Source organism: Lepisma saccharinum, chromosome 3, assembly GCF_977018435.1.
Source record: "Lepisma saccharinum chromosome 3, izLepSacc3.1, whole genome shotgun sequence".
In the NCBI taxonomy this organism is placed as follows: domain Eukaryota; kingdom Metazoa; phylum Arthropoda; class Insecta; order Zygentoma; family Lepismatidae; genus Lepisma; species Lepisma saccharinum.
In genome coordinates this window covers 69,691,310-69,712,983 of record NC_139231.1, presented here as the reverse complement: position 1 = coordinate 69,712,983, position 21,674 = coordinate 69,691,310, and the positions used below count along the sequence as shown (strand labels likewise).

General features: G+C 40.5%; 1 protein-coding gene across 6 annotated transcripts in view; it reads right to left on the bottom strand.

Moving 5' to 3' along the window:
• The window catches only part of LOC145985110 (HEAT repeat-containing protein 5B), a 164,536-nt gene that overhangs the window by 124,336 nt on the left and 18,526 nt on the right, over nt 1–21,674 (bottom strand). For 4 of the 6 annotated variants that reach the window (XM_083118720.1, XM_083118721.1, XM_083118722.1 and 1 more), the window contains exon 3: nt 6,681–6,822. In XM_083118720.1, coding sequence (XP_082974846.1) covers nt 6,681–6,822 — 142 coding nt within the window. Of the gene's footprint in view, nt 1–6,680; nt 6,823–20,024; nt 20,110–21,674 lie in introns of those variants that run through there. The other 2 variants (XM_083118724.1, XM_083118723.1) reach the window with 2 other exon arrangements.

Genomic DNA, 21,674 nt, shown 5'->3' with positions numbered 1-21,674 from the left:
GACTGCAGTTACCTGGCGAGATTTTATGGAAATATTCCACCTAGGATGTCCAACTTCACTCAGTAAGGGGTGACCCTTTGCAGTAGCCTGTCCAGGATTTTCTTAAGGGGGGTTACGTATACTTATTTCTACTTTCCATCTTTTTCTGCCTTTGTTGTTCTTTTCTTAGGAAGGTCAAAAGATGGGTTATGGCCTCCACTGACCCTTTGTGAAGACCTCTATTACATGGACGCATTTTACAGACTAACGAGGCTCTGACGTCTGGACTCATAGCCAGGATAATCCTCTGTGGGGCTTGTGTCATTTCCATGTGTGTTTATGATTGTCCCTTCATCCTTTCACCGCCAACTCCGCAATCAGCCAAAAGTGACAGAAAAGCGACGTAAAAATAACACAAATCAGTCAATCAGTATGCCTAAAAGTAGCCTACACTGTATCTGTGTAGAAATGGGGCGAGTCACAAGTCTGGAAGCGTACAGTAAAAAACGATCAGTAAGCTCGGACGTTGATGAAATTTCGAGGCCTTGAAGAGAAGGAGAGAAAATACTCTTCACTGCTGTCGTCAAATTTCTAGCTCCAAACGAGCGAAGGGCAAACAGTACACAGCGAAAGCAGATACCGAATATTTAACGTTGTTCAATTTTTTGACAACGAAGCAAGGAAGGGAAATTATAAATATGGCAACACAAGTATTTTCGTCTGCGGTGACTGCGAGAGGAGAGGACTGCCCACTTTGGTTCTCGAGTTGGCCGCGATCTTTCTCTTCTTGGTACGACTGTAAACCCATTCCACTTGAAATCAGTAAACGATTTTTTTTTCTCTCAGGTTCTTATATATTTTGACCGTTTATGGATTTTTCGGTATCAATTTAAAGGATTTTGCTCCTTCACGATCCTTTTGGGAATTTTAGTCACCTATTTTTCCCAAAATATTCCTATGGAAAAACAATATTTTACTTTGGTTCAAGTACGCAGGGTACTAACAGAGAAAAGGCTTCTTCATACCGCCTGGTCACAAGTAACGATAGAAATATGAAAGAAAGAATAAAAACTGCTTGCGGCAGCAAACAAAGTGAAATTGCACTTCAGTTTTGTTCTCAGTAGCAGTTTTAACTCCAGTAGTTTAAAACAACAAACATCCAGTAGTGTTTCACACAAATATACGGAGACTACCTGCTTACATGACCACACAACACAATAAAAGTAATTTTGTCTTTATTTAAAATATATATATATATATATATATATATATATATATATATATATATAATTTTAAAAATAATTTAAGGTAATTTTATGATTAATTTTTAGACTCTTTTGTAGGTCATCAGCTTCCGAACAGTAATGATCAGTTGTGGCAGTCGAGGGGGGGGGGTGGTCGAACAGGTCAGTCGATGCCCCTGTGGACACTTAAGATCGTTCATTTGATTGTAGAAAAAAGCAAAAACATTATATTTAAGGCAGTCAATGAAAGCAATAAAATTCAATTCGTCTTCCAGAAGAATAACTGAAGTAAAGTTATAACGTGAAGAATAACGCTCGAAAAGTGGAGCGTAAAATGTCATTCTACGTCTAGGTCTGCCATGTTGGATACAGATTCGTTGTTTTAAAAATTGAAAAGCGATCAATGCTTTTTCTGTATGAACGTAGTCATATTTCTCCGATACCTTTTCTTTTCCCAGAACGCATCTAATTTCCACTTCTCCAAGGTTGATACACATTTACAGAAGGGAGGTTCTGAAGAAGTTGATCTCGAAGTCTGTAACTAGCCAATCTTCTGTGTTGTGTAAGATTGTTAAGGGGATGGTTAATTAATTCGATTGGCTTGAAGGACATTTGCTCTCTCACCTTTCTTACCTTTTTTAAAACTTCATTGTGCAAAAATGTTGTTTATTTCTATTTTATCTTATTTTACATCGTCACTCTGGCAGTTTTGAAAAATCGTGACAATAAGAATTAATTATGATTCCATGAAATTTATGAAGGGACACTAACAAAGGAGCATCCATCCAAAGGCCAGGACAGCAACCTGGAACCTTCGACAGCGAGATCGTACGACAATCCGCTTTTGGTCTCTTGTCATCCTATGCTAATATATTGAATTAACATCACCCACAACCACTTCTCTGCCTGTTCTATCACAAACCAAAACTTATTATGGTTAATTTGGTGTTTTCTTCAATTTGTCTCATTTGCGAGACTAAAATTTTCATGTTTAGAACGGTTCTGAATATGTTTTTACACATTATATGTTAATTATTTAATTTCTTTACTGTCATAGTGACCGTAAAACGTTTTTAAAATCATCGAATTTAACATGTATTATGTTATAGTATCAATTTAAAAAAATCGATATTTATACACCAGTCCTCTGCTTTTAATTCTGGATTAATTTAATCCAAATGATATGGCAACATAGCATCATCATATACTGATTAAGTCCTCAAATTAATATCAAGAAGCGACCCGAAGAGATATTGCAAGAACCAAAGACTTAGTGGTAGCAATCCATGGTCACAAAATAACTCTTTACTTGCTGCAGCGGGTTCAGGAATTCAGAAATGTTGGGATTTGGCGATAAGGGCGATTGTGGCTACTTTTTTAAACACTCAGTTGTGACTGTGACGCATGGCTACAAACATAAGAACAGACTTTTTCGATATTTCTTAGTGTCGAAACGGGCAAAATGTTACTTAAGAAAAGTTTTTCATGTTGATAACTTCTACGTGGAATTCGTCGGTGTTACATGAAGACCCATCTCTTTCTCTCTGAGTAAGAAATTTATTATACATGACAATTTTATCAAGCTTTCATACAGGATATATTAGCCTAGAGATTGACCTCCACAAATAAAATCCTCAGTACTCTATAGCCACACCGCCGTAGAACCCGGTGTGGGGACCGCCTTTATGTCAGTCACCCGCTGTTAACAGCCAATTAGGCCTACTGGTGCCAATCCCTTCTCCCCGAAGCAGCCAGCAAGGAAACAGGATTTTGTCAAAATAGCCGTTCTGCGCTGTGAATGGGGGCCGGTTCCTAGCCTGACCCGGGTATAGTGCTTGTAACGCGGTACTTTTCGTAACTTCTCCAACTCTGGCCTACGCACACACATAAGCAGCACCGGCGCGACGACTGTCATTAAAACGTTAATTCTGGAAAGATCAAATGATCGAAAAACTTCCGCCGCAGCGGGGGCAGAGAGCAAGGTAATTAATCGAAGCTTCTGAGGGTGCGAGGATGCTGCTGACAGTAACATCATTTCCATTTTCCGTGGCGCGGAAATTTTTCCATGAATCCCTCCCGTCCCGTTATCGGATTGGATGTGCTTTCCGGGAAAGAGCTTTCCCATTAACTTTTTCTCTCCACTATCTCTCCTCTCTCTCTCCGAAATTCCTGCATCGCTCCGCGACGCAACTGCGGTAATCTACCGTAATAAACCCTGCAATTTCACTTAAGGAATTCCTAGCACCTGATGCAAGGGTGGGAAAGTATAGAACGTCTCAAAAGTAAGCATACAGTTCAGACGCGTAGAAACAGAGCTCGCGTTCCCAGCAATGCTGGAGAAGCATCGGATGATACAGAGGCGGCTATCTAAAAATGGAGGCGAGAACGAGACCAGATCTTGCGAGACGAGACCGAGACTTTGGTATGCTATTGAAAAGTTTACGTAAACCAAATTGACTTTACCGTGTGACTTATTGAGACGTATCATGCAGATATCTACTTATTTTGTATATTTATAGAAAAGTCATATTTTGTTTCTAGTAATTGCAAATTCAACCCTTTAGTGGCAACTGGGAACCTGTGCTACGTGGTTGCATATATTCAGGATAAAGTTCCGCTTATCGAAGGCTCGTATCGTCCAAACGAGTTCGAATATTATGGAGAGTGTTCATATGCAAAATTCCAGTTAATTAAGAAACAGATGTATATCGCCCACTCATTATTCATCGGTGGCATCAGCGACTGATCCATCACAGTCCACCACTTTCGTCGCGCACAAATTATTCGAACGCATAGATTAACAGAATACCCGATCTCCGTGGCGGAGTGGATCAAGGGTCCCGGGTTCGAATACCGACCAGGGCATGGGTGTTCTTCGTGAGTGTACATTCATCCATTTTATCATAACATCAGTCATCCTCATCTACGCGATTAGCCAAAAGTGGCAGAAATGCGAAGTAAAATAAACAAAATCAATCAATCAGATTCTGATAATAATTGGGGCTGCGAGTGCACACGACTCCTGTGAGAATTGTATAGGTGTAAATAGCATAACTCTCCTGTGTAATACACGTGGCCGAGTGCCTTAAGCGTTCAACTTTCGATCTCGCTATCGAAGTTCGCGGCTTTGACTCCCAGCCTGGACTTTTGTGTCTTATGCGTAGTGACCCTCATGAATTTTATGTAATCATCGGTCATCCTCATCGTCGCGATTAGCAGAAATGGTAGAAGAGACGTGATATAAAAATACAAACTCAACGGTTTAATAATACAATAAAGCTTTCCTCTATAAATATGCTTGTGAGAAATAGTAATTCATTCTGATCATTGAAAGTGTGGTCTGTAATTGTTGTTAACAAAACTAGCGAAAATGGGACAACTGTACATGATGAATATCTGGAGCCATCTTGAGGGGAGAATTAGATGAACAGCTCATCTTCATGAGAGGGATGCAAAAATTTGAGATTGTTGCAAGAACATCCTCGTTGATGCCCAAATCGAGAAACCCGGTGTTGGGCGCTGTTGCGAAAAAAAATGGCTTTTCAAAAATTGATTATACCTAGTTAAAATACGGCAATCATCATAGCACATGCAGACTGTACGTTGCAACATGCTGTGAGGGCATGTGTGTGGGGGGGGGAGGGGGAGGGAAAGGTCTCCACACATCCACAAACTCGGTTACTTGTGGAGGTAGTGTGATCAGCACCACGCTCCGGTTACCCCCCGTCCCCCTGGTTGCCCCAGGTACCTAAGTATTAGAGCCCCTCCATACAGTGAGAGTGCTCGAAAAATTCTCACCTGAAAACACCCTCCTGGGGAATAGAACCTGGGTATTCCCCGTTGGCATACACATCTTTGAAGTTCTTGTTCCTCTCGTATTGAGAAATAAAAGTGTACAGTGATTTCTGAGACATCGTGTACAGCAAGTGACGAAAAAGTAGAACGAGCATTAGCATCCTCTCTCAAAATGTGAATATTATATGACCTGGATCATCCTACATCTAAGAGTAGCAGATATGAGAGGATGGGGATTTCTGATGGGTCCTGTAATTTTTTATGTTAATTTTGTTTTGTCTATGACGAGATTTTCCATTATTAATATTCAAGAAGAGATTTCATTTGTTTGTATGCTGGATGTAATTGGGGCGTATTTTTAAATTTCTTGTGCTCTGGCTAAAAATATCATTTTCCCCCCCTGGAACAACCGGATGAAGTTCTGGAAAACAGAAAATCCCGAAGGAGTCGCAAGTTTCTACGAACCGGATTCGTAAACTAAGCTAGTTACTGAAAATAGAAGCGCCGACCTATTTTCCAGATTCCCCGGTTTCCTCGGAGAGCTTATGCCTGGCTCCTTCCTAGACGCTAATGTTATTTATTTACTCCCGAGATGCATTCCCCTGGCTTGCGTATGAATTCGGAAATTCATATAATTCACATGAAAGGCACTTGCATGTCGAGACGACTTCCGTAACATTCTTGCCCCTACCGCATGCACATGTAAACCTAAAGCATAGTTTACATTGAATTTCTTGTAAATAAGCACTGGATCAACATACATCGCTGATCGTCCTTCGCCCATTGCATGTTTCCTGAAGGAACAATTAAACGAGGTGAAAGTGAAAGACACACAAACTCCTTTGTTTCAGGGCGATTAAATATCCAATACAATACTACAATATATCGTATTCGTTACTGTAATAAAATATAGAAGGCATTATTATTATTTATTTGCAGACTTAAGCTTACTGATTTCCTGACTATATAAACAAGTTTCGGTTTCATCTCAAATATCCTTACTATGCGACTTGTTCAGAGGTAACAAGTAGATACATACCTGGTTATTTATAGATACGTAATATGTATATTCTCTTTATAATGATTGTAAAGTCAACCCATTAGTGACTTTACGAGCCTGAGCTGCATAGTTCCATATTTTCTGGATAAAATTCAGTTTTTCGAAGGTTCATGGCGTCGAAACAAGGCGTTAAGGTTCCAGATACAAGATTTTCGGTTCCTACCTGATTCACGGTTCACCAGATTCTCAGTTCCAGATGCCAGATTTTCGGTACGGGTTTTCCGATTCTGGATTCCAGATCCGAATGCCCGATTCTTGGTTCCAGTAAGGCCCCATCAAATTCTCGGTTCCAGGTACCAGATTGTCGGTCCCGGGTACCGTATTCCGGATCCGTCTCATCTCAGTTCCAGGTAGGCCCTACCCGATTCTCGGTTCCGACTACCTGACGCTCGGGTCCGGATATCCAATATTTGGTTTTGAGTATCCGATTCTAGTTTCCTGACTCGGGTACCCGATTTTTTGTTCCAGGTCCACATAGTTCCAGAATTGGGTAAAAAAAAACTTTGGTTTCTCTGGTCAAGACTCTGGCCTACAAAACAGGAAAACGATTGCACGAGCTCCGAATTTACAAAAAGAACGAAAGAAAATAATATATTTCTTACCTTTTGCGCGGCGACGAGAACCTTGTCCAGAAACCGCAGCCACTCGAAGACAAACACGGGCCGCTGCTGCTCGGGTATCTGCTTCAGGGCCTCCTCGTTCAACGTCAGGCTGTGGCTCAGCTCCATCATCATGGCTGTGGACCTGCAGGGTCAAGGAAAGAGGCGGCTTCAGTTGATCTGCACAGACAAAACTCAAGTACGGAGTACGCCTCTCCAGACACACACATTATAAATATTTGTATATTGTGTGCAACTAACACTTTCATAATAGTAGCTACTAATATTAATAAACCCGAATCGGCAGAACTTATTCATTAATCGACGTTTGGACACAATTCACATCTCACACTGGCAAATTAACGATTTCCTCTCGTTCAAATTCAATGACCTGAGTATCTGAATTGCTCAATAAAAACTACAGAAAAGGCGCCAACACAGAATTCTAGGTACAAATACGGACTTAAACGAAAAATATGCAATAAACCTCAAAATAAATAACATGAAATTCATGTACAGTTACCGCCAATACAAATGGGACACCTAGATCCTGAAATACTCAATTCCTTGCAAGGCGTTATGTGTGTTATCTAACTCTACGGGGGTGGTAGAAGTTGCCAATAAAAATTTGCTATTAAAATCCACTTATCACTGTAGAGTTAGGCAGCAGGGAAGCTAGCATTTCAGGATCTATGTGTCCCATTCTTATTGCGGGTGACTGTACATATCGTTCCTAAGAAGCCGACATTTTACTGGGCTACATACAAAGGGGAAAATAATTACATACAAATCCTCGCCCTACTAATCACATGTATACGCGTATAGCATGCTTTAATATTATTCAGTAACTTAATTAAATAGGAAACTATTGGTTTCATGATTCACAGGTAAAGAGAAAGAGAGGACGGTATACAATGACAATGCGTAGTGAAAGGCAGAGATAGGAAGATAAAGTTATATCAAGACATGAGCAAGGAAGAGGAAAAGATACAAAATCAGAATATGGATGAGAGAGAACGCGTGAAATCATTTACACCCACCCAACCTAATTTCTCAATACACAACTCCTGCCCACCCGGTCAAAATTTTGTGGTGCTGCCAAATCATTACTTTATAGTTGAAAACCATTATGAACGGTTGGTACGATACCGGACTAGCCCACAGTTGCAATGGAGATAGCTACTCAGAAGTAGAGTGGTTACAGAGTGAGATTAAGTTTTACTGGCCGTTCGAGACATACATATTCCATGATTTTGTAAAATGTTCTTAATGTCTCTCAAGATTTGCCAGAATGGAATCGAATTATTACAATTTTAATATGATAAGAACTCGAGCAACCTGCTCAGGTATGATCCAGATCTTCGTCTGATACTCTAATTCAACATTCGACATAAGTGAACCAATCACAGTGAGCAAACTCGGAAACGTCCGACATTTACAAAGGAACTCGCCTACAAATACATTCGATATGCTGTAAAAATAAGTAAACTTTACTGTTATGTCTAAAAGTGTCAACATGTGTAAGATAATTTTAAAGTGTTGCCACATAATTCTCATATTTTTAGCATATAAAAAAAATGCTTTCCTCGTTTATAGCACTTAAGCGATCAAAGTTTGGGTTGAACAACTTTTGAAACACACTGGATTACACTTTAGAAAATGTAACAGCAATCAACGATTCCTCGCATTTGAGCTACAAATGGAAGCTTGACATGCCAGGCAACGGAGTCAACAGGAAAAAGACTCAACGCCGATACACTGCTGAAACGATGCGAGCTCTGTCGGGCGATTGGGGAATCCGCGAATGCTCTCAGACCTCGAGCAATTAACATTTTATGAGAGACGTCCACGTCAACAACAGGGGCCCCGTTTCGGCGACGGTCGAGCCATGGCGGCCGTTGGGCGAAAAGCAACATCTCTGATTTCAGAACTACGCTACATCACAAATGCGTACAGAAAAGAAAATGCATCAAATTCATCACGGTTTCAACTAATCTGGAAGGTAATGTTTTAACTTTAACTTCGTTTACAATATTTTTTGTGAAAATGGTTCCAGTGCAAGAAACACCATATTCTTATGTATTTATCGTGACTGTGTCAAATTAGGGTCTACAAATATGGGAAAATTTATACTCGCCGCAAGTACAAAAACCAGGTTCCCTGATTATTCCGGTTTTGGAAAATTTTTAATGAAATTCCTTGACTTTTTAAGGCGTAAGTCAATTTCCCTAACTTTCTCATGATTCTCTGTTTGTGAATTTCAAATACATCAATTGAAACAACAGTCTGTGTAATTATTAGTTTCTTGGTTAAACTCTGATCGAAGATTCTGACCTAATGCATTGAAGTGTTAGGATGAATCAAGAGGAAGTTTTTTTTCTTGCTGCCATCAAAATTTGATGCATTTTCCTGTATATACATGTTTCATCGCATCATCAGTATACACGACTGATTTACTTTCCATGCATTTTCTGATATTCATTTTAATATTTATTCTTGTAAGTTCACCATGAGGATGAGTGATGAATAGATAAATTGATGAAGGGACACCACAATGAACACCCATGCCCAGGCCGGGAACTTCGGTGGGCCACTTATGGCGCTCAGACACCGAAACCACCCCGACAAAATAAATAATCATATTTTTAAAAAATCAAAGGAGAACTCAGGGTAGCAGCTTCTGAGGGGTGGGCACAAGAGGAACAGAAACGTCGCAGACGGAACCAGTTATTGAATGCATGGTAGTATATTCGTGAGAATGAAAATACGGTGGGCTTGGATCGAAGCCGTCGTGGGTACTTCTTAAAAAATAATAATAAATAAAAAAGTCATATTCACTTATCCTATTCATTTCCTCACACAACACAAGAATATGAACAGCGAAGAAAAAATCTGCACCACCGTGCTCTAGGTGGTTCGGGACTAGGGTCCACGACAGGTTTTAATTCTCGGAGAGGCATTCCGGCCTTTCCGTTCATGTGTGAGCTGAAGCGAAGTGTGAATCAATTTGGGCCAATTCTCTCGTCTGTTATGTGCCTAACCGGCCATTCATGGTGGTTATTCTGTGCAATGTAGAATTTCTGAGTAACGCATAAAACGTCCGATTCTCATAAATTCAATTGTTTCAGAGAGAAATTCGATAATATACTCTATCTGAGTCATTCCATGCCAAATCAACACAGATATGTGCAATTTTTAACCTGACCATCTCCGATTTTCATGAAATTTGGGGAGTTGAAACTATGCATGAAACGTAGTAACTATGAAAATTTTTAGTCTCGTGCGTCTTGTAATTGTTAAATTATTCAAGGTCAAATTTAGCATAAATTGCCCTTTTTGAGCCCGCTTAGCTGTACTAAATGTGCTGTAACTCCGCTACTATTTTGCCTAGGAAGCTCAAATAAAGCTTATTGTACAGGGAATTGAATAAGCTTTCCAGTGATCTATAACAAGCCTACCTTTGGATAAAAATATAATTTTGTCACGTGACCTTGACTTTTGACCTTGAATATCTCAAAACATGTCATCACCAAAAATCGTGAAAAAAATATATTTGGTCCCTCATGCCATACTCTAAAACATATCAAAAAATCATTCTGGGACTGCAGTGGGATCAGAAGATACAAAATAATATGTTTAACTATGTGACTGATAAAAGCCTCATTACATGAACTATGACGAGTCAAAAGTCCCTTAACACCCCCTACAAAATGTGAAGGAGTTATCCTGGGTATAATTGGTCATAAAAGAAATAGGTTAGGCACAGGGAGATCCCTAGCCGTGTGTGTCAAGCGCAGGTCCGGCATATTGTTGACCGCCATATTGAATTCAACGCAAAAATTTCAAAGGAAAGGGGGTGATGTGATATATCAAATGAGGCTAGAATTTCACGAGAAATGAAGTGTGACAACACTGGCTGATCCGGTAGGTCTGAACGGCAATAGGGCCCCTTAACAGGCACATGAATAACCGCGTAGCACACTACACACCAAACTCCTTTCCCGCTCTTTCCTTGCTTAGGCGCCCTCTTCTCCCTTGTTGCCTATTCAGGGTAGCGGAACGGCCTCCCTCTTCGCTTCTGTCGGCTGCCGAAAAAAATGTCCAAGGCAATATCTACTCGACAGCAACGGTGTTCATTAACGTATTTAACAATGTTGTCATTTTATTGAAACAACTTTTTAATTCTTTACATTTTGCTGTTACCTGCGGTAACACCGGCTACATGCACGCCACGCCTCTGCACTTTTGGCTAATAACGACGATCAGGAAGAGCGACAGGGATATCCACGCGAAGGCCGAACCAGAGGCGCAAGCACGAATTTTTGTTTGGGGGGGGGGAAGTACCAGGATAAACGTACCAATAATAATAATAGTAGTAATAATAATTTTAATAAAAATAATGCTAATAATAATAATGTTATATTATTATTATTGTTCTTAATTTGATTTATTTGACTTCGCTTTTGTGCCACTTTTGGCTAATTTGCATGAGGATGAGTAATGATATGATGAAATAGATGAATGGACACTCACAAACATCCATGCCCAAGCCGGGATTCGAACCCAGATCCAAAATTTTTATTATTATTATTATTATTAGTAGTAGTAGTAGTATCAAAGACGTTATTACAATCTTAAATTATAAATTTGTGTTCAAACAAACGATTTAAATCATTTTTTAAACACGTTCAATTTCACATTAATAATGGAAAACAAGCACACAAACTAATTTTGAAAGACAGGAAATGCTTGATAAATGCATTCCAAATATAATTCTTTTTTACATTAACATGAATAACTTTCATGCACGATATATGTTTCCCACATATACAACATGGAGCGACCTGGACACTAAATTGTGTGCGTATTCGAAGTTTCCTTAATACATATTACAACATAGCTATATTATTTAAATACATTACACAACCAATTCACCCATCTCACAATAAACCAACTGCAAAAATTACATATATTGTCTCTCAAATGTGCACGCTCCCTTTCCTCCAAACAATTGTTCATGCATTTAAGACAAAAATCAATTAACACAAGTCTTATTTCTCTGTCTGGGAATTGACAATGCATTACAAAGAACAATGATATATATTTTTGGAACCAATTGATTTAATAGGGCACAATGCATTCTCTCTTTTACAACTTTCGTGCCTCCCCGATGGTGTTGTGGTAACATTGTCGCCTTGTGATCAAGTCACAGGTTCGATACCCGGTGGAGGCACATGGCACAATGGTTCGGATCCCACTTTACACTGTAGGTCCAGTCCCGATTAGCCTTTCTGTGCGTAAAGCGGACAAATCAATCAATCAATTTTACAACTTATTTTCATTTAGATCGTTTGGTGCCCAGGGCAGACTCCCACCGCTCCCCTTACTACCGTTCTGAACTTGATAAGATAAAGAAAGGAAGGCATTGCGAGCGAAGCGAGCAAGAAAATTTTACGAAGAGGGTTTTTATTTGCATAAAATTTAAAGTTGTGGGCGGTAATTGCCCCCTGCAGGTATACTTGGCCGTCAATGTTTGCCCCCCCTGAACTCATTTCTGTCCAAGGTTGGGGAGGGGGCAATGCCCCCTGTGGTTGCGCCACTGGGCCGAACCCAGATCCTTTGTAATTCAATTAGAAAACGAGATAGGCTTCGTCATTTGCGGGATTGTTCCAATACTCGTCTCGGTACCATAACCGCAGAGAAAAAATTAAATCTCGAGCAGTCGCCAACTGGCTTTTGCTTGCATACACATGCAATTTTAATGGCAACAGCGACTACCGTGCTTCCCACCCAAAACATGGGCGACATCCGTGAAGGCGGTGACTAATGCAGCTGCACTACATTCGCATGAACCCAAAGCTCTCTCTCCGTGAGTGCCATGTGTGGGAAAATTCTGCAAAAAAAAGGGGGGAAGAGGATGATACAAATATAATGCGACAAGTTTATACAGTGACGTCATTGTCCCAAGGTCGCGGATCCAAGTTTGCTTTTATATAGTGTGTTACTAAAAGCAAAGTTCCCTTGAAAAATACAGTTATCTCGAATACATGCACAGTGTCAAGCGGCGGCAGTTATTTTTTACGAATCACTGCAACTGTAACTCAATAACTAAAATAATTTTTTGCGTGGAAGAAAATTTTCTTCAGCCAGATTTCATGGAATAACTTGAACCAATTGCTCTCCTAAAAGAGTCGATAATTAAAGTTGTGAGGAAAGTATTATACTTTTATCGCAAAAATTGCGACTCCGTGCGCCCCAACAACAGTGGCGGTACCACACTTTCCAGTGTGGGTCAGGCACTGGATGACTGACTGTCAAAATGGGGCACATCTTCAAGAAATGTAAATTGATATTCACAATGTTATTGCGTGATTTATTATTCAATAACAGGAAGATTAAATAATTTCAATAACAGGAAGTTAAAATAATGGAGTAAGAAGGTACGAGGGTTGCTGGAAAAGTTTCTGCAAACTACCACCAACTAGTTAGTGTTCCGCTATTATAAAAATCGGAAGAATAGACCTTTTTTATGATTAAATTATCTTTCATTGTTTGTTTAAGCCTATTCGTTTATTTTTCACAGCAGTTTGAAGTAGTAGTTTCGTGTAAGAAATGGAAAATTCTAGTGAACACTTTCGTCCAATGATTTTTTATGATTTCAAATGTAGTTTGCATCTAACGACTTCATTTGGTTCTTGGGGATGAAGCACCATCCAATAGGACTGTGTACAATTGGTTTTCCGAATTCCAGCGTAGTCGCACATTTCCCAGTGATGAATTTCGTGAAGGTCGTCCATCCACGTCTGTTGTTGCCAGTAATGTTGATGCTGTGTGTGAAATGATTGAGAGAGATCGGCATGTGACATACCGTGAGATTCAGGCATCCTTGAACATTGACATGAAAGCAATACATACGATTTTGCATGGTCATCTGAACGTACAGAAACTCTCAAGCCGTTGAATCCCACCACAACTTGGCCGAAGCTCAAAAACCGGCTCGTATAAATTGGTGTAAAGAAATGCTCAAAAAATTCAACAGATGCAAGTCAAATTTGGTGTACTACACCGTTACAGAGCACGAAACTTGGATCTATTCATACAAACCCGAAACTAAACAGCAATCCACTCTCTGGGTGTTTCAAAGTGAGCCGAAACCAACAAAAGTTGTTCGTTCGAGGAGTGCAGCCAAGCAAATGATTGCTTGTTTCTTCGGTTATACCGGACATGTGGCAACATTAGCTTTAGAAGATCGAAGGACTGTAAATGCTGAGTGGTATACAACAATTTGTTTGCCAGAGGTCATCAATGAATTGTGTAAAACAAACCCAAATCGTCGCATTATTCTTCACCATGACAACGCCAGTTCCCACTTAACACACCAAACTGTTGATTTTTTGTCCAGAAAAAATGTCGAATTAATGACTCATTGTCCGTACTCACCTAATGACTTTTTTTTTGTTCTCACACATGAAAAATAAGATGCGTGGTGAGCGATTTGTGTCGCCTGAAGCAGCTGTTGACCCATTCCGAACAGCGGTTTCTCAGGTATCAGCTTCAGAGTGGAAAAAATGCTTTCAAAATTGGTTTGAGCGTATGCAAAAGTGTATCGATCTTAAGGGTGAATTGTGAATACTTTGAAAAACAATAGCCATTTCCAGAATTTCATATTGATTGCAGAAACTATTCCAGCAGAAATATAAATGTTGCATTAAAAGATGTGTTTTTTTTTAGGTGTGATTACATTTCACAACATAACATAGTTATAATTAAAAATTACAAACTAATCGTACAATATGTTAATGGCAAATATGTAACAGTAATGTTATAATACAGACTTTCATGATCCAATGGTTAGTAGAGCACGGTACGAAATTTGATATCTGGATTCGAATATTCAAAGGTTTGCTTCTAATCATATTACATTACACACTTCCATTTCATTTTTATACCGAAATTTGCCTATCACATTTTCACAAGGTAGGTCACCTGCGATCTACCCCTTTTTACGGGAGGGTCATGGCCCACTCTGGTCCACCTTTAGCGCCGCGTCTGCCCAAAAGCACCTGGGGCATAAGAGAATTTAATTTCCAATAACCATCCGGCACTTGTGTAAAATAACAAAAGAACTAACACATATAGGAAAGGAACTATTTCTGAGAAGTCACGTGGTTTTGCATACAATAACTTCGTTCTTCGAGTTGACGGAGAATAGATACTTTCTTAAAGTACCTGTAACTGATATACTTTCTCCAACGAGGCCAGTGGCGCAACCACACTTTTCTAACGTTGGAAGCGGCCCCGGCGCCCACCCAGCGTCGAATGACATGGGTGGGTACCTTGGGGAAACCCTGGGAGGTAAAGGCGGTCAGGGGCGTGATTCTGATCACATCACCCCCACTCACGACCGGATCAAGAAAGTGTGCTGCGTTACCCCCACACCCCCTATACGCCTTCATGGCGGGGCGCTAAGCACAGGGGAGCACTTTACCTTTATTGTTATTATTATTAAAATTATTATTGGTACGTTTATCTCGTACTTGACCCCCCCCCCGACAAAAATTCGTGGTTGCGCCTCTGGACGAGACGCTAAAACTGTAACCGAGTTACTTTTTGGGATAACTAACTATTTATACACTGTTGTCTACGAAACTGAAGGCATTAATTTATATTGCCTTTATTCCCGTTAGTTTCATACAACCACTGACATTAAAATGAAATACTCGAGAGAACAACCACAAAACTGTTTTATTCTGAACTTCCAAATCCACAACTCCCAGGCTCCGCCATAAGCTGTGCAAAAAATGTTGCACCTTTCAAGATATGTAGCAACTTTATTCTTAATACAATCTGACTGGATAAAGTATATTCCCCTCTACAGTGTGGTCCTGACAACAGCAAAAATTTGGAGCTGACGTATTTTAGTATGTACTGGAGGGTTGTTGGTCGAGTCGGTAGGGAGTTTAACTGTCCCCCCAGGTTCGACTCCCAGGGTAAGTGATCTAATGTTGGAATTTTTCAGAGCATATCCCTACATGAGGCGGCTCTGGGTTCACCCAGCCTCTTATAAAATGGGGTACCTGGGGTCACTTCTGAGGGTAGGGGGTAGGGAAAAGGCGGCTGGAGCGTAGTGCTGATCACATCATGTTCACAATGGTCAAGCTCGTGAATGTGTGGAGCCCATTTATTTTTGTGTTCTTCCTTGTTTCCGTGATTTCGTTGCTGTTGTTGAGTTTTAAATGCCCTTTATGCAGAGATAGGCTAATCGGGATTGGACCTACAGTTTAAAGTTATTTCATTGACTGATTGATTCAGTTTATTTTACTTCGCTTTTCTGCTAGTCTCTCGACTAATTGCAAAAATAAACACAAAGAACACCCAGCCCAGCCTGGGATCCGAACCACTTTGCAATGTCTCTCCACCGGATATAGAACCCGGGACCCCTGATTACAAGACGACGACCTTGCCACTACGCCATCGGAGAGGGCCCTTCCGTCCCTTCACATTTACAGAAAGGACTGTGGAACTTGTTTATATTATGGCCTTTCTTTATTGCACCTCTTCAATTGAATCTGCCTTCCGCCAATGTTTCCATTACTCCACCACCCGTGGAAATTGAAATTGCTCATTTCAAGTTACAACAAAATTAGAAATGTTTCAATGTTAATAACAGAAATAAAATTCACTTAGTATTCAAACAGAACAACTAAAGTAAAAACCAGGCTATGTGGCACGAATGGGAGAGGAAAGAGGAGTTTACAGGATTCTTGTTGGGAAACCAGATGGTAAGAGACCTGTAGGAAGGCCAAGACGAAGATGGAGGGACAACGTTGAGATGGACCTAAAGGAAATCGGTAGGGATGGGAAAGAGTATATAGATCTTGCTCAAGATAGGGAAATGTGGAAGGCCTGTGTTGCTGCAGCCATGAACCTTCGGGTTTAAGAAGGCTAGAGAGTTAGTTAGTTAGTTAGATCGAAAAACACAGGAACCAAATTATGTTTCTTTTTTTATATTTTACCATTAAATTCAAAGAATTCAAAATTCCATAAATCAGAGGCCCCTCTTGACTTTTAAAGCTTTTTCTTGAACGAAGTGCGTAAGAGTTAATAAAAAAATAGTAACTATGTATTTCAGTGAAATAACTGTATGAAATACAAAATAAATAATGAAAATCAGTTGTGTTGGATACACACTCGTTTGATAGATCGAGTAGAAGAGTTCTACAAGGATAATCATAATAATAATGTTGAAATAAAATTGGCTTATTTTTACTAGATTATAATAGTGATTATGGTATAATAATAATCATAGCAATATTATTATTATTATTTCTACTATTCAAGTTTTATCAATGACCTTTTCCCCCTTACAAAAGTTGGCGATGCCCATGCACAGTTTGAATACAAAGCTGAAAGCACGTCGTAGGCAACAGAGCGTGCGCATACTTGAGCGTACAATAACTTACATAATTGTTCACCTGAGATCCTAACTTCCCACTATTGGAAAGACAATGCATTCTTCTAACTCGCGGCACGCGCAGTGCATGGTTCCGGAAGTAATAAAATCAGAAGGGAACAACACGATGCCTTCAATTTCCAAGGACATTGCTCAGGCGAACTGGATCAGATATAGGGAACGGCAAGGGAAAAAATGATAACTTTCTCCATTGACTGTAACCTTGCATTTTTCTGCGCGCTCTGTCATTCCCTTATAGATATCTTGCACAAAAACTACAGAAACAGCAGACTCCCACTAAGTTACTGAATTTCACATCCATGGTATAGCACAGACCAGCAGCCTACAGCAAATCCTTTACGGCAATGGCATCCAGGACGTTGATGGTAATCTGTTTACATAAAACGTCCCTCCCAGAAAATACAAAATTAACCTTTTCTTTAAAAACAATCCATCTTACTAACCTGTTTATTCATTTTATTTAATAATATTTTTTTAATTAAATATAAATAGCAGAAAATATATACTGTATATATACCATAGGGTTGTTTTTGAAAGAGGAATGTGAGGGGGGCATTCCCTCTGGTTTCTGATCCCTCAGTGTTTCTCAACCGCCGAGACGTGGCCCAGTGCCGGTCCCTGGAATCAAATTTTAACGGGCCGCGAGAGGTTCTGTTGAACTTGCAGCACAAGCTGGCAACCACTTGGAAAGTTGGCCTTTCCTTCGGGGATCATCAGCGATAAGAGGAAATCCATTCTCGTCAGTGCTGGTAAGAATTCAAAGCCGTCACTGTTACACGTGCAGCCTCCAAATTTGAATTTTAACGGTTGGGTCTTTCTCGGGTTAGAGCCGAAAGGGTGAAGTGCCTTGCAGCCTGAGCTAACAACAACTTGGAAAGATCTTTCGCTCGGATTTGAGGGAGAGAATTTGCATCCCGCCTCCAAATTTGAGAGCTCTCGGACAGTCACCACGGACGATTTAGCTATAGTGGAACCACAAGCAAAAAAGCCTGAGCAGACCCGCGACTCCTGTGCACCGTACTCCCGCGTGGAGGGGAGGATCAGAGTGGAGCATGCTTCCTTATGGCCCGAGTTGAAACGATGGAGGGGAAGGTGCGCGGAGACTTTTCGCCGAAGGTTCTTTTGTTTGTGCTCGCTCTATAGATAGGGGGCTGTTCGGGGCATCGACTTTTAGAGAACGATTTTACAGGGCCGTAGGCTCACGAAGGTTGAGAACCACTGCTTTATGCCATGCACGTCCGGAGAAAGGGGGGGGGGCACGGTCCCTCATTGGATAATGAAAGTCAACCAAACGATTATATGTTTCACACATATTTCATTTCAGTCACACTAATATAAGTTAAAAGTTAGTTATTGCTAGAGTGTTGCAGGAACACTATAACTTCAAACTGAAGCAGTATTTCTCGAGGGAACAACACTATTATGGGAGAAAGTGTATCTCGTTTGGGCAAAATGTGCATACATACTGTCATTTACTGAAGTCTAGCAGAAGACAGAACTCGCATGCAGCGTCTGGCCGAACGCAAGGAGTAATTAATTCGTCAACGAAGGTACCAGGTTCGAGCCTTGGCCTCTCTCAGTTAGTGTCCCTTCATTAAGTTCATCTAATCATCGTCGTCAGGATCAGCCAAAAATTAGCGACAGAAAAGCGACGTCAAATAAGAAAAACACACATGCAAAATACTTAGCACAATAACACGAATAGGTTTGTTTTAATAATGATTACCATAGCACTTAGTACTTCTTAATATTTCAGTTGTTCATTTTCGTGCTTGCATTGTATGTATTTTTTTGGGAATGTTTCAGAAAAGACGTTGTTGCAAGATTTTGCACATATATGTGGACATTTTGTTGTTTTTTGTACCCATTTTAGTCCACAGTTTCGGAAGAAGGCGTTAAAGGCTGATAGCGCCACCTACATATGCCACTGTATGCGCGGGCGCGTCTGGACGCAGGGCCATAGAAAGGAAGTTTAGATCATAAAACTAAAACCTGTGTACTGCACGCTACTATGGGGACGTATAGGGGGTATGGAGGAAGAGGTCCGCTATGGATGTTATCGAGACGAGACTAGAGGAGGTCTTGTCTCGACTTACACACACTCGTCTCGTTCTCGAATCGAAATATACGTATAGTGAAACAACGTGTAGTTTGTCACCGCACGAAGATCATCACTACGAACTTTTCATTAAGAAAGAATGTTTTATCCTGAAACCACTTTGCACAGGTTCAGTTTCCACTTACGATAAACAAAATATATGACCTATCCATAACCAATCGGCTACATTGCCACTGGATCGCTGTCATACTGGAGCTGATGTTATCAGCATCACACTTCCACCACCATTATAACCCCCACCCCCCCTTTCCTCAAGGTATCCACTAATTAGAGGTTTGGTGGTCATCAAAGACGCTTTTTGTGCACATTGTCGGGAAAATTCTCATCTTACATAACACCCATCTGTAACTGTTACTAGGTGAAAATTCCCTTACGTTTTACCCAGACTTTTTCTATTTATTTTTCCTGTTTTACATAGCTTACTGCCACTTGCGGGTAATCGCAACGATGAGAAAGATGATTATGAAACTAATGAAGGGACACATTGGTCAAGACTCGAGCCCGGGACCTCAGGTAGCGGGTCGGAGCCAGACACTTTCGGAAAACACTGAAATGCTTTTCGATATATCGCCACTTCCTTGCTTTCAAATCCTACGTGTGCGAAATACACCTTCAACAAACACACGAACATTTCTCCGTTGAGGCACGAAATACGTGTCGAACATTAAGGAATTCACAACACTCAGGTTTAGGCACACGCAAACTTCACATGCAACAATGAGATGCAGCCTCCGGAACACACGTTGTTGCTCACCTCCGTGATTAGCTGGTTCGATCCCCGCACAAGGTCATGCCGTATTGTGACTACTGACCTTCACCCACAGCATCCCGACGCTGGACCGCTCCAGATCGACATCTCCGTTCCTTCTGACGTCTCTCTGGACCTGGTCTCTCTTGAATCAGAGTTGCCAACCTCTGAACGAAACAAAACTAATTCGAAATTAGTGTTTCAAGTTGGAAATTACGACTGTAATTTTTGATTTGTCGCCTACCTATGTTTACCAGGCATCCTCTTTCTCCCCGATGTGCCATACATGTTAGACTTGCGTCCGGGAGGAATTTGCAATAATCGTGAATTTCCTAAATTTTGAGCATCACGCAATTTGCCTTGAGGTACCACGTAGAGGTATACTTCAAACGCTTAGAGCAAGTGTTACTAATTTTAAATGTGGCACTTTAATACACCAGAAATCCTTTAAATATTAATTATTTTCGTTCTCGAGGTGAGAAGGATGGTACAGAGCGACCACAAACAAAAACCTTCGGCCTAAAGCCTTGGCGCATCTTCCCCTCCATCCGTTCAACTCGGGCCATAAGGAAGCGTGCTCCACTCTACCCCTCCCCTCCACAATGGCACGCCGTTCAGGAAACTTCTTTCCCCATAAGTAAGAATAGAAACTAAATTATTTGTAGAAATTTCAGAGAAAAATAGTATCTCGACCACGACTCGAATTTAGGTCTCTGGCATTCCGTGCCATTCATCTTTGCTCTGGAGTAGCTAGGACTTTTTTCGTGTGGAGTCGAACCTTTGATTTTTTTTTTTAAAAAAAAAGTCCGTCTTTTAACACTGTCAACGCGTAATTAAAGCGTTACGCTGAACAAGAGAAAATAAAGGTAATTTGCAAATTAATTCAGATTAGCAATATTATTTCTCACGTCCTTCCAGATCGCATAAATATAGATTTCTCACATGCACTAGTGTTCTGAGTAAATGGGAAAAGTCCTTTCCTGCGTGAAGCAAATTGGAAATCTATCCAGCAGAAATAAGCAGGCAAAAGAGCCCAAGAAAGCTCCATAAGAAGACGTGTGAATTGAGGCGGAAATCCTCAGCGATAACAAATAACATACTTGTGACAAACAGCTTATGTATAATGTTTCCTCACGTATAAATAGGCAAAGTCCTCCGTACATGTAGCACCGTGCCGTGAAGGTACGTTTAGGGAATGTGGGAGAAGGCCACACACATTCTCGATATCGACCATTTTGGAGGTGATGTGACAGCACCACGTTAGTAATGGCGATTGCATATTAAAATTTAGATTCGAACTCTTCCATACATTCATGTGGAATGGACTGTATTTTCGTCTCCAGCCTGTGCACACTTAGAATAAGGATGACACCGAAAGCGAAACGGCCTTTTTTAAAAAAATGAAAAGAGAACAAGAAGAGCCAGAACTCTATACGATCGCAAAGGCACGAAATTTAGTGTCAGAGAGTCTCGGTCTTGTTCGAGTCTTTGGTAAATAGTAATGTACGATACTGGAAAACCAACATGACGTTATGCAACTTATTCAGACGTACTAAGTGGTCATCTACCTAACCGCCTATATTGATTGATTTGCTGTTTTAAGTCCACTTTATGCACAGTAAGGCTAATCAGGACTGGACCTACAGTTTAAAGTGG